The sequence below is a fragment of the Meleagris gallopavo genome, chromosome 8, assembly GCF_000146605.3.
Source record: "Meleagris gallopavo isolate NT-WF06-2002-E0010 breed Aviagen turkey brand Nicholas breeding stock chromosome 8, Turkey_5.1, whole genome shotgun sequence".
NCBI classification, from domain to species: domain Eukaryota; kingdom Metazoa; phylum Chordata; class Aves; order Galliformes; family Phasianidae; genus Meleagris; species Meleagris gallopavo.
The window spans coordinates 15,288,461-15,300,876 of NC_015018.2; the positions used below are offsets into that span (position 1 = coordinate 15,288,461).

A 12,416-nucleotide genomic window follows, 5' to 3' on the forward strand; every position below is an offset into this window, starting at 1 on the left:
AAAAAAAGAATTCTCCTTGTACGAGAATAAAAGCATCTACAAAAGACATGGCTATAGCAACTTAAATTGACCCCCTAGTACATACAGACGTTTTTCTCCCACACAGGCTAGCTTTTAGTCCTAATTCTTTAGACAAACTGGGACATTTACTGCACTGTACTTCTTTTACCGGTTGTCCTAACTGCTACTTACAGGTCTGTGCAGCATCACTTCTGGCCTTAACCCCTTAAGACAGAGTAGCCCAGGCTCTGGCAGATAGGAAACAGTCTTACCTTGGTTACAGTCACAGTTAGCCCAGCTGATGGCCCCTGATGCAAGCCGGAAGAAGCACCATGGTGTAGTTCCCCCATCTGGGTTTCTGCAGTGATTGTGGTTCCCCAAGCCACGGTCTGGGTACTGCTGGACATAATCAGGGAACTCTGCCCAGTTCAGGCACTCTGCTCCAGCCTCAGTGACAGCCAAAGAGCCATTGTAGTACCCAAGAGGTCCGATGCCACACCCACTGGATGCTGGACACAGAAGGAAAGCTGTTAGCTATACTTCAGGCATCACACACGGAGGATCAGACAACATCAGACGTATGAGCTCATCTCCTGAACCACCTTTTATGTCTACGGTCTTGAGGCTCTTCTTGAGACCCCATCTGGAATACTGCATCCAGTTCTGGTACCCCCAGCACAAGAAAGACAATGAGTGGGTCCAGAGGAAGGCCACAAAGATGATCAGAAGGCTGGAGCACTTCCCCTGTAGGGACAAGCTGAGAGTTGGGGCTCTTCAGCCTGGAGAAAAGAAGGCATGGGGGGACCTGATAGCAGCCTTCCAGTACTTGAAGGAGGCCTACAGGAAATCTGGAAGGGACTTTTCACAAGGGCATGTAGCGATAGGACAAGGGGAAATGGCTTTAAACTGGAAGAGGGTAGATTTAGACTAGATATTGGGAAGAAATTCTTTACTGTGATGGTGGTGAGATCCTGGAACATGTTGCCCAGAGAGGTTGTAGATGCCCCTCTTTGGAGGTACTCAAGGCCAGACTGGATGGGGCTTTGAGCAACTTTGTCTAGAAGGAGATGTCCCTGCCTATAGTAGGATGGTTGGAACTCGATGGTCTTAAAAGTCCTTTCCAACCCAAACCATTCTATGATTTTATGATTATTTTCAGAGCAACTTATGGGAGAAAAAATGTTCTGAAGATAATGAATTGCTTGGATCTTTAAAATGTGTTAATTTGACTCAAATGCAAACAATTTGAACTGGTTCTCATTGCCAGTAATTTCAATAGACATATGCCCTTACTCTGGCTTGCTGTTGAGGCTGGCACAGACTTTTCCCCTTTTCTACCTCCTTTGGTATCTGAATATGATGCTCTTAAATTTGATTCTAAGATCTTCAAAAGATTAATTGCCTGTCTTAATTGATTGAGATAGAGAAGAGTTGAAAATTGGGTGTAATTTCATTGTGTAAATCAGGAAGATGGAAAATGGTATTGTCATTCACTGTACGTATGCCTTTATACACATTAGTGTATCACCTCACCTGTCTGAACTTTCCTTTCCTTAGGAAAGGCAACCAGTTTCAAGATAGAGCATAGATGCCAGTGTTCCAGGCCAGTGTCTATATAAAAATCTCATGTAAAGAAATCCCAATGTTTAATTCAATATTGTCTTAATAGAGAAAAAAAAAAAAAAACACCAATCCTCTCCAGTCATGACTCTGAAATAAGAAATAGGGAAACTAGAACAAGATTCTGTGTGAGGGTGTGCTTTTTAAGAATGTATAAAACAGGTAGACTAAAAATAAAATAAAATAAAATAAAAGGATAACAGTTATAGCTCAAAAAAAAAATCAGAAAAATTCTTCTGCTATAAAGACATGTATGACAAACAGCAGAGACAAATGACAGCTGAAGGTTGAAGGTTAGCTACAATGTACAAAAGCGACAAGCAATTACAATTAGGTCAGTTAGATGCCTGGAAAACACACTGTGCTCTCTGGATTACCTGGGAGCTTAAGAGGGGAGAACACAAGAATTCAGTACTTACTAGGTGGAGTGAGCATGAGAAAAAAGACTAGGGCAGAAATAGAGATGAAAGAAAAAGAAGATGGGGGAGGAACAGAGTGCAAGAGTATTAGACATGATGAAGAGAAAGCAGTTTGGCCATGTTGGTGAAGGAGATAAACATTGAGGCATACAGGATAAAAGAAATGATGGAAAGAAGGGAAGAAAGCCAGACAGCATGGTTCATTGTACCTGTGGTCTCAGATCACCACTGCAGGAAAAAATCTGCCTGATGACTGAATTAATAACTTCTTGTTCTTACCTGCACTCTGCAAATGGTTTTGGCTGGGCTGGGATCCCAGGAGAGCATGGGAAAAGAAACAGAGCAAAAGCAGAGATGATTATCCAATGAAATAAACACGGGCATGTCCTGAAAGCAGCTTGGTCTTTTGCTGCTTTAGGCAAACACACCCTGGTAACCAGCCTCTTCCCTGCTCTCTCCATTGCTCTTCTTCAAATCCAATCACAGCTCTGCCCACTAACAATAAAATGAATAATTGCTGGCCTGCAGAGATTTACCCTTGATCTAAGCACATAACAGGGCTCTGCTTGTTCTTTTCAAGGCTTCAGCCCCAATGCTCTCAGCAAATAAAATCTGACTCCAGAGTGAGATCTCTATGGAAAGAAAAGTTGGAAAAAAAATCACTGTTATTAGTAAGGAAAAATAATGAATAACTACTCACTCCCCATACATGCAAAGAATAAGCAATCCATGACCACAGGAGCAAACACAGCTATCTGATGGGATGATGCCCCTAGGGTTCCGTGTTAAGATAGTAATAAACATCCATGTACCAAGTGGAAAACAACTGAAGAAGAAAAGCTAGCATGGCTTTTTGAGGATTTTGTTTTTAAATATATGAGAGTACAAGACCTCATATGAGACTATTATCCAAATCATATTAAGTAACTAAGAACAAAGAATATGAAATAAAGCCCTCATTCTAGCATCCTGTCCATCCCCAAAATTACATTTCCTCTTGCAGGCAGTGTTTTTGGTGGTTATAACTTGACTGCTGGTTGAGAGATAGGGATCTCCACTTCAACACATTGCATGATATACAGGAAGGTGCAAGACCTTCACAGACCCAGAGTAGAAAGAAGAAACTGTACATGCTTCTGCTAGCTTCATGTAGTTTGTTTCATTTCTAAATACAGCCAGATATATATGAACAAAGAGTTTTAATTCACAGAGCAGAGGTGTGCAAATTAAGAGAATTAGCTACAGAAATGGTCCTGTTTTTCTTCAAAATGCACTAAATTTTGCTTCTCTCAGCCTCAGCTCTTCCTGAAAGACTTTCAGAATTAAACTGAACCCACTTCTGGAATAAGCAGGGATAGTCCCCATAGATACCAGACAAGAACGACACCCATTCATGGCTGATTTAATTTACAGATGAAACTTATATATAATGGTCAGCAAGTGTTCAAAGCTATGGCCAAGCTTCATCATCATCCTCTGAAAGTCAGAATATGACGTTGCATATTGAAGATGAATTCCTGAACATGGTTCAGAAAGAGCAAATCAGAGCTGAGGTGCAAATCCACAAGAGGAAGCATAGATAAAACAGCAACTAACTGACAAACCCTCTTCAGCCAAAAATCCATCTGTGCATGTAAACAGCTGTTCTGTAAACCAACAACGCTGAAGGACTCACGTGAGGATCTCAAAGCACTTTGCAAAGAGAGGAAAGTGAGCTTAGTGACACTTTTGTGACTGCCCAAGATAATACACGGGACAGATGAGTCACAACCCAAATCCCCTAAATACTATGTTCTAGTGTGCACTTACACACACTTGTGAGTTAACATGAGATAGAGGGATGGGTTGCTATAATAACTGGCTGTATAAGAGACTGAGCATACTCTTCTTGGAGACTGACCATAAGTGACAGAACTCCAGTCCAAGTAATATGCTTCTCTTCTAATGAAAAACTAGTTGCTGCCAGTTCCTGTAGCAGTTTCCAAAACCCCCCAACAGTCACCATCAGCACCACAAAATTTTAGTGCAACTGTCCATGCTGCAGTCACTGCCCCAGCTCTATGGTCTATAAATGGCATCTGCCCACAACAGCAATAGGGATCACCAGTCCATTGGTGAAGAAAAGAAACAAAGGATCTCTCATGCCAGGGTCACCGCAGTGCTTCAGTAACGTGGGGAACCTGAGCCAAAGCATCTGCAAGCCCTTGTACATCCTGCTTTGTTTCCATTTATGAATTTCATATGCACAATGAAATAAATCCCTCCCCAAGCCCCCAAGCCTTCCCAGAGACCACAGCTGCCTAGATACTTCAGAAAACATTCAGTAAGAACACAATCCACTCACAATGAGGATATTAAATATATATATATATATATAAATGTAGGTGACTTTTTACAAATAGATAGAAGAATATTAATTTTCTTACCTCCCTGCATCTGAGACATGGTAACAGACTCAAGAGCTCTACTAACAGCCTAAGTACTCTGGCGATCTTCATCCTTCCTGTACGAAGTGGGCAGCAGCTTCAAGCTTCACAGTCTCATTTTGCTGCTGGGCTCAGGTGCTGCCTCCTCTTCTCACTCTCCAGCTCAGTTTCCCGGAGAGCTGGGTGCTTGCCACTTTGAGGGAGAGGGATGCCTCTTTCATTTCTGCATAGGGAAAAGGATGAAAGGGATCAAAGTTCCCAACAGCATCTTATAATCTCACTCTCTCCATCCCCTCCCCACCTCTTCTCCTTGATTCTTCTTCTCTTCAGAAAGGGAAAAAGAAGGGGATAGAAAGGAGACCATGTCCCCAGAATTTCTCTATCACCTTTAAAACCAGCAGGAGGCAAGCGCAGACGGGCAGGGCGCAGCCCTCAGCCTGCTCCCGCACCTCCGCTGTCCCCTCCCTTTTGCTCGCTGTCCCAGCCTCTCTCTTGGCTCTAGGTACGCATTTCTCCTGACCGCCAGCATCCGCCTCCCCACCACCGACCGCCCGGCAGCCCGGCCAGCCGCTCTCTCCTCTCCTGAAATTCCTGCTTTTCACAGCTGACTCTTCCTTCTCTCTCCTTAAGCACAAAAGATGTAGCAGTAAAAAGGATCTGGGGCTTCCTTCTGCAACAGCTCCAGCAGCAAAACTGAAAAAGGAAACGGCTTGTGCACGCACGCTCGCCAGAGATTATACTTGTTGGAAGGAATCTGGACTTTATCCTCCCACCGCTGCCTCCTTGATTAGCTGCTTGCAGCTTCCTGAGGTCAGACTCTCCTTAGATTTGAACTCAGGTAAATGGGGCCTAGAAAACTACGTTAAGGAGCTTCCAGATTTCCTAAGGAAAAATCAACTCTCAGAGGAGCGTTCCCACTTCTCAGCCCTGCATCTCGCTATCCAGGGTATTGCCTCTTTACCCGTCAAGTGCTTCTTTGACCTTGGGGCTGTAACATTTTCACTTGACTGGCTAGGGCAATTTCCAGAGTTGAATTATTATTGTATTGCTATCAATTGATCCGAAAGCGTTTTGGAGGGCTGTTTGTTTGTTTGTTTGTTTTTAAGCTAGTTCATTTTGAACTTACTGCTCCTTTACAAAAAATACAACAAAAATTTTAAACATTATTAATCAAACCTAAGGAGGAGACTTGGTCAATTTGAAATTGTTTAATTTTGAAAATTTCTCGCATTTCCTATACTGCTCTGAAGCTCAGTCTAATGGGCATTTACTACATTTATATTCTGATTATGGAGGGATTAACCCTTAGCATTCTGCAGCATGAATTACGGTCACCTTAAGAAATGAGCTCATTTCTGGCCGAGCTTGCTGAGAAGCATTTTCAAAGAGACTTTCAGCATAAAAACAAGAAGCAGGCTGATACAAATCCATTGGCTTGACAAAAAGCCTTTTTTTCCTTTCTCACTTATTGCCCATTAGTCACTTCACATGACAGCTTTGTGTTGCCTCATCTTTAGTCAGTCATCGAATGCAATGAAATTCCACTACATCTGGATCCTTTACAGGAGTCACTAAGTGGTAGGAGGGAGTGGTTCGAGTGGATTCATACCACACTGCATTCTGGACATGATGGATTTGGCCAAGAATTACACTCAGTTAATTAGAAGCAAATCTCCTATATCCCTGTAGCACAGGAGGCAGATGATCAGGCCAGGCAGACATGGAAATAGCTTAGAAGCTACAGCATTCTCTAACTCTCAGGTGGCACAGGCAAAAAGGAGTAAAACAAAAAGCAAAGATGGAAATGTGTTGGAATTTTCTAATCAGTTACTCCAGTGAAAACATAAGGAAAGAATGTACTGGAAACAATAACAGAAAAACCACTAGCATTCAGAGGACTCTAACCCTGACCGAGGACTAGAGATGTTGTTGATGCCCCTTCCTAGCTCCCAAGATGCTCACCTACTCAACTCTTTAGGACTAGAAAAGAACAGCTCAATTCAACCTTTATCTGACATGTACTAATAGGGTTCATAGCCTCTAGCAAAAGTCTGTACTGGATTTCTCTCAGTAGCTTCCCTCTCTTAACTCAAGGCTTTCCTAGGTATTTTAAAATGATTTACTGAAAAGGAAAACACAGACCAGAGCATCAAAAGCAACAGAAGCCCAAGTTTGGGATTCAGCTTCCCGATGGAAGCCAAGATGTATTTGCAACAGTCTTTGTTGTCTTTGCAACAGTCTCCTCTGTGGCAAGTCTGCAATTACTTCCTATTTGCTAAGACCTCCCTCTGGTTTTCTGGCACATGGAAGGACATCTCCCTGAGAGACAGACATTCAAAAAGAGCTTCTCATACTACACTCCTCTCTTCTTCCTTACCCATTTACTCATATTCTGCTGCAATTCAAAGATCAAGAGTTGCCTACACCAAAGGATTTTTGCTACTTAGTTATTCTGGCAACAGTCCCTCTTGGACTGTCCTGGCTTAAACAACTTTCAAGACACCACAAGCTAAATTAGCCTTGTCTGTGTGTTTCAGATTGACTAAGAAGGAAATTGCACCAATGTAACTACAGCACTTGAAACATGTTTTAAGTTACCTCTAGATACAGGTCACATTTAGAACATTCCTGCGTGTACTTATTCTTATCATTATGAAACAACTGTAATTATCCAGGTCCACTATTTAACACATATCACTTCATCACTCTGATATAAATGTAGTTGTACAATAATAACAGTCTACAATTCCCAACAGAGTCTCTCTGTCCTATTTTTTTCCAGATTATTCTGTATAGACACTTCCAAACCAAAAGTATGGCCTTCTAAAATAAGTTTGCTTCTCAGGAATTAAACTTACTACTCCTGAACTAGCAGGACTACTATTCTTTTAAACAAAATAAACAAACAAAAAAACAGTTGTCAGTTGCCATGTCTTCCCATTAAAAGGTATATCTCCATCTCTCTAGGCTAAGAAGCAAGGAAGTAATTCTGCTTGTCACATTCAGAACAAGAACAGGTCCAAGTTAGTGCCAACACTGACTTGGAGCCAAGAACTAGACCTTACTGTTTTTGCTATTCTCATAGCTCTGTTTCCTCAGCAGAGAATGCAGGACAATGCATTAGCTGTCAGGTTCTGATCTTTTAACTATAAGACCTTCAGAAGGGGTGGTCCTTTGCTTTCTCATGTGACCATTACAATCTGTGTTTAGGGTGGTTCTTTTTGGGCCAGGAGTTGGACTTCATGATCCTTATGGGTCCTGTCCAATTCAGCATATTCTGTGATTCTATGTTCACCTAAAGTCACCTAAACACAGATGCTACAGGCCATCCTTTGGTTCATGCACCTACTGAATGCTTGTTGGTAGCCTGTACAGATTGCTAATCTTGATCAGCTTTGTTTGTAGACTACTAACAAAAGCACAGTAAATCTATTTCAAATAGTTAACTAACTTAATTGCAGATTGGAAAAATGTTTACAAATACTAAAAGAACAACTCTTACTCTGTCCCTCTAGGGACATCAAGTATGCAGACGTTGAAGGTTATCTACCAGGGAAACTAACAGATGGCCCATTTCCAAGAGGAGTATTAGGGAGCAAAGGGATGCTAAAAAATTTGGGACAATCACAGTGGTTTTGCAAATCTAAATAAACAAAGAAAAATAAAGTCAATAAAGCTCCCTCTGGGAGCCTAGAAGCCACACGGGCTAAAAAGAAGCAAAGAGTGGTATTAAACCATCTTTTTTAACCTCTTTTAATGTTAGTCAAAATGACTAACCTCATGGATGAAATGTAAGTTATCTCTTTGTATCTAAGTATTCGTTAATAACGTCTGAGAATTTCCTACCCTTAGGTAGATACACCGAGGTCTGAAGTTCAGGAAAATGGAGAAAAATCAGTGCTTCCTCCATAAAAGGTCTTCAGTGAAAGCCTAAGAAGAAAGGTAGTTAACAGCAATCACACACAGTACTGGTAAAATACTCAAGCTATAAGGTGCATGAATAAGATCAAGGAATTCCAGCAGATTTGTTTAAATCCTGTAAATCCTGCTTAGGAGAGTAGAACATCTAGTCCGCTTTGTGTAATTCTTTCCCCATCGTGCAATCACATACAGATCTCTGCAGCAATGTTCTTATACAGTGGGCTCAACACCAGGAGCAACAGAACCCAGCCTTCTTTTCTGCCCCAATAGTACCGTGGAGTTGTACAAGCCCTGAACTCACAAAGGACGTTGCCATGTATATATGAGCAACGAATGGAATGGCCCCCCAGTATAAATTGCATCATGGAACACGACATAAGCTTAACGTGAGAGGAAACTGCAGCAACTCAAATTGCCAAGGACAATCAGTACTCGGAGGCCTTTTTGGTTACAGCATGGGATTCTCAACCAAAAGTGCTGCTAGAGTACTTCTAAAAGAAATACTGTAAAACATGAGTATATCAGAAAAATATTCTCTTTCCTCCGTTCCACCTCCAAACAAATACACTCCTTAAAATTATCAGGAAAAACAATAACTGAACTCAGGAAGCTCTCTATGAAGTAGTTAAGATCCAAGAATAAAGCTGCCTACGTTCATGAGAACTGAGAAGAATTTCAAAAGTAAAAATATAACAAAGTTGTTATTCTCTTGCAATCTTTTACACAATGACAGTCCTTCACACTCCAGAATGATACATTTAGCACAGCCAGCTCCTAGCTTAAGAGCTGCAAAGCTATATTTGATACAGTGATTTTAATACAAAGAAAACTCATCAATACAAGAGAATGTAGAATTCATTCAGTTCCTTACTCCCAGCTTAGATCACCTCTTTCAGAAATAAAGAATAAGCAAAGATGCCCTCAGAGGCATCTTTTGGATTGGAACGTTACATACAGAAGCGTGTTCCCAAACTCAGGTGTAAACAGAATATTCTTACTCATCCCAGCTCTTCTGAAGGACTCCTTATGCCACAATAGCAACAACAGAATAAGTTACCTTGTGGGGTAACTCATCAATGAGCATTTAAATAAACTATATAGTCATACACAGTCACAATCTGCGAGTACCACTCTTTATCTTGATCTTTGCTTTTTCTTTATGCTCCAAAGACTTAGTGACATATATGTTTATACTGTTAGTTCTCTGTGGCACTGCATTTTTCTTGCTATGTATTTTAATCAGTTAGGTATCAGTTCTAAAACAGGAACCTACCTGCAGTTCAGTGGTACTCTAGTGAAAGTTAACAAATCAAAACTAACAGTTAATTACACAGTTTCAGTACCAGCACTTGCTTGAACTTTCTTCCTTTTTTTTGTTTGTTTGTTTAACTGAAACAATGGAACATTCTGCTGTAGAATCTGATTCACCCATGCCAAACAACAATCTTGCATCATTTTATCGTTATACAGGCAACCTAATTATCTGCCATGACACCACACTTTTCTCACCTGCAAACCAAGGGGTCTAAAATCCTTACCAATGCATTGTGTATTATCAAAGTATTTTGCTGGAAATTTCTTCCTCATTCCACAGCCTTCTTGCACAGGAACAAGAATTTTAAAAATGTCAAGAGGAACCAAATTGTGTACACATACATGCAGAAGTACGAGTCATTAAATTATTATCAGTTTTAAGTTGGCTCAGTGTCTGGTCTGAACACTTGTTGACAGCAGCTTGTAAATTAAGCAGGAAGATTATAAACCAAAGAAAAGTCACCGTTAGCTTAGAAAATAGGTTTACACAATTCCTAGAAGATTTTATTTCACATTGAGTACATTACTCCACACAGTGGCTGGTTGGACAACTCACTGCAAAAATCCTAAGAGCAGAAGATCCAAGAACCTCATGAACAAACTCAGCCGACAATCACGATGGAATTTTTTTTTCCACTCTGGACATAAAACATGAAGTCGAGATCCACCCAGCAGTGTTGACAGACATCACTTGACATTAAACATTCATTAAACCCTTTTTTCATTTATTTTCCAAAAACGCCAACTTTAACTGCTTGTCCATAGTCCCTTTAGCAAAGCACATCACACATAACGTGTAATATTAGGAAACCTCCTCAGCAGCCTGTTCACTGTGCTTGAAGGCATGTTTCCCTTGTGTGACAGAGTGTACTCGTCCTTTTTTTCCTTGCGCTCCTTCTGAAACAGAAAAAGAAAACTAAGAATATTACCTGTTTATTTGCTGAATTGGTTCTGTAAAGACTAATAATAATTCTACTGAAATGCTTATTTGAAAAGAATGCTTCAAGCAACATTCATAATAACAGTTGGCTAAATAGTCACAAGGCTTCTAAGAACTGCATTAGGCTTCTTTAAATGGTGAAATTAATGAGACAGATGTGAGGATGATCTCTCCATATTTTCACTTAGCAATATTATAAGCCTTTAAATCAATACAATATACATTTGTTTTGTTTTTATGTTCTATTTTTTAATTTGCTTTCATTGTAATCTACCAAATAAAGTGTGGACAGTTTCTCATTTATGCTGTCAAATGCAACAGTAAAAAGACACTTTATTAAATGACAATACTATTACTAAAAAAGATTGAAAATCTGCCAACAGTTCAAGGACAAGTTTAGTACATGTACCTACCTTTAGATAGTTTTTGAAACTGACTTCATTTCAAACTTATTGCATTAGGTGAAAACTCAATATGGCTTTAGTAAATAAATCACAGCTTTATGTCATAGCTCTAAATTGTACTCTCCTTCATTCAGACCTTTCATGGCGTATGGATATGAGCAGTGTCTACTGCTGCTTCACGAGTGCTGAAACTTTAGATTAAAAACTGGAGCAAATTAAAAGAAATGGCCTAGGTTAGAATTGAACTAACAGCAACAGAGCTCTACTTTTAGAATGTGAACACCAAAAGGACTAAACGTGATTACTGGTTCAGGTCTACTTATAACATACAAGATATCTGGTCCCTTCCCACATTTCTTTCCTTTACTAAAATTCTAAATACTAACAGAAGGGACTGTGTACCTGATGTACATCACCCTGAATTTCTCAAAGCACAAATCAAATTGTTCACAGAACACTGTTATGTTGTCACACAAAAAATGACTGAAGGTTTCTCCGCCTTCCCTACTACTGGACTTTAAGAACACAAAAAGAGATTTTTATTACTTCTGCCCTTGCCACGCAGTCATAGAACGTCCGGATCTCCTCAGCACAAGCTTTATCATTGAAGTCATTCTGTTTCCAGCAGGCCATCATTACTGACATCTCTGTAAGACAGGTCGCCTCTAGAAGAGAAAGACACAACTATAAAAACTCAAGTATCTGAGATTTCATGCCAACAGCCTCCACAGCATATAGAGTTCCCAACAGAATTTTAAGATGGAGTAGAGGCATGTGAGAAGGAACAACACTGCTTGAATTAGAGAAAATTCCTCCTACCAGAAGGCTTTGCCCCATCAGAGTCATCTCGTTGTTACATTTTGATATAGCATTGACCTTAAGAATTTACACAAAGATTAGATTTAGGGCTGGAGTACGAAAATGTGCTTTTTAGAAGAACTCATACAATGTACTAATTACACGGCACAAATTAGGTCCCCTTGTCTGCTGGGATGCCTTTGGTCTCGTTCCACGTGCAAAGGGGCTGCTAACCAATTACCGCAGACGTTTTCTTTCACTTTGCTTTTTGTTTTTTCCTCCTCATTTTCCATGTACTCAGCAAACACCTCCTTGTTGTATAGCAAAATTCAGGAGCTCCCCAGATCTCCGTTCAGAACACAAGGTTCTTCTCAGCACGAACTTGTCCTTGCCGTCACCTCCACGACCGCTCCGCAACGGGAGGCCCCAGGGGGCGACGCGGCAGCTCTGAGGGGCGAGGCGGGAAAGCCCACCGCCGGGGCTCTACCTCACGGAGCCTCGGGACGCTGCCACCCCCCGACTGACGGCCCGGCGCCGATAACTCACCTCCCGCCAGCTCCCGGCGGGTGGGCAC

The 12,416-nt window shown here is 40.9% G+C and overlaps 2 protein-coding genes across 5 annotated transcripts in view; both read right to left on the reverse strand.

Moving 5' to 3' along the window:
- Positions 1-10,039, reverse strand: part of LOC100542902 (neurotrypsin-like) — a 28,713-nt gene extending 18,674 nt beyond the window's left edge. Inside the window, exons 1-4 of one of the 4 annotated variants that reach the window (XM_010714383.3) lie at positions 8,312-10,039; positions 4,466-4,688; positions 2,319-2,364; positions 273-509 (exon numbers count right to left, since the gene is read on the reverse strand). In XM_010714383.3, the coding sequence (XP_010712685.1) occupies positions 273-509; positions 2,319-2,364; positions 4,466-4,537 (355 nt within the window). In that variant the 5' untranslated portion in view covers positions 4,538-4,688; positions 8,312-10,039. Of the gene's footprint in view, positions 1-272; positions 510-2,318; positions 2,365-4,465; positions 4,689-4,766; positions 5,495-8,311 lie in introns of those variants that run through there. The other 3 variants (XM_010714382.3, XM_010714384.3, XM_010714385.3) reach the window with 3 other exon arrangements.
- Positions 10,040-10,178: 139 nt separating this feature from the next.
- CHCHD1 (coiled-coil-helix-coiled-coil-helix domain containing 1) lies at positions 10,179-12,413 on the reverse strand (the record flags this gene model as incomplete). The annotated part of the gene is made up of 3 exons (XM_003207996.2): positions 10,179-10,597; positions 11,591-11,709; positions 12,389-12,413. Coding segments are annotated over 3 exons (258 nt in total), but the record flags the coding sequence as incomplete, so codon positions are not given.
- Between the last annotated feature and the right edge of the window lie 3 nt (positions 12,414-12,416).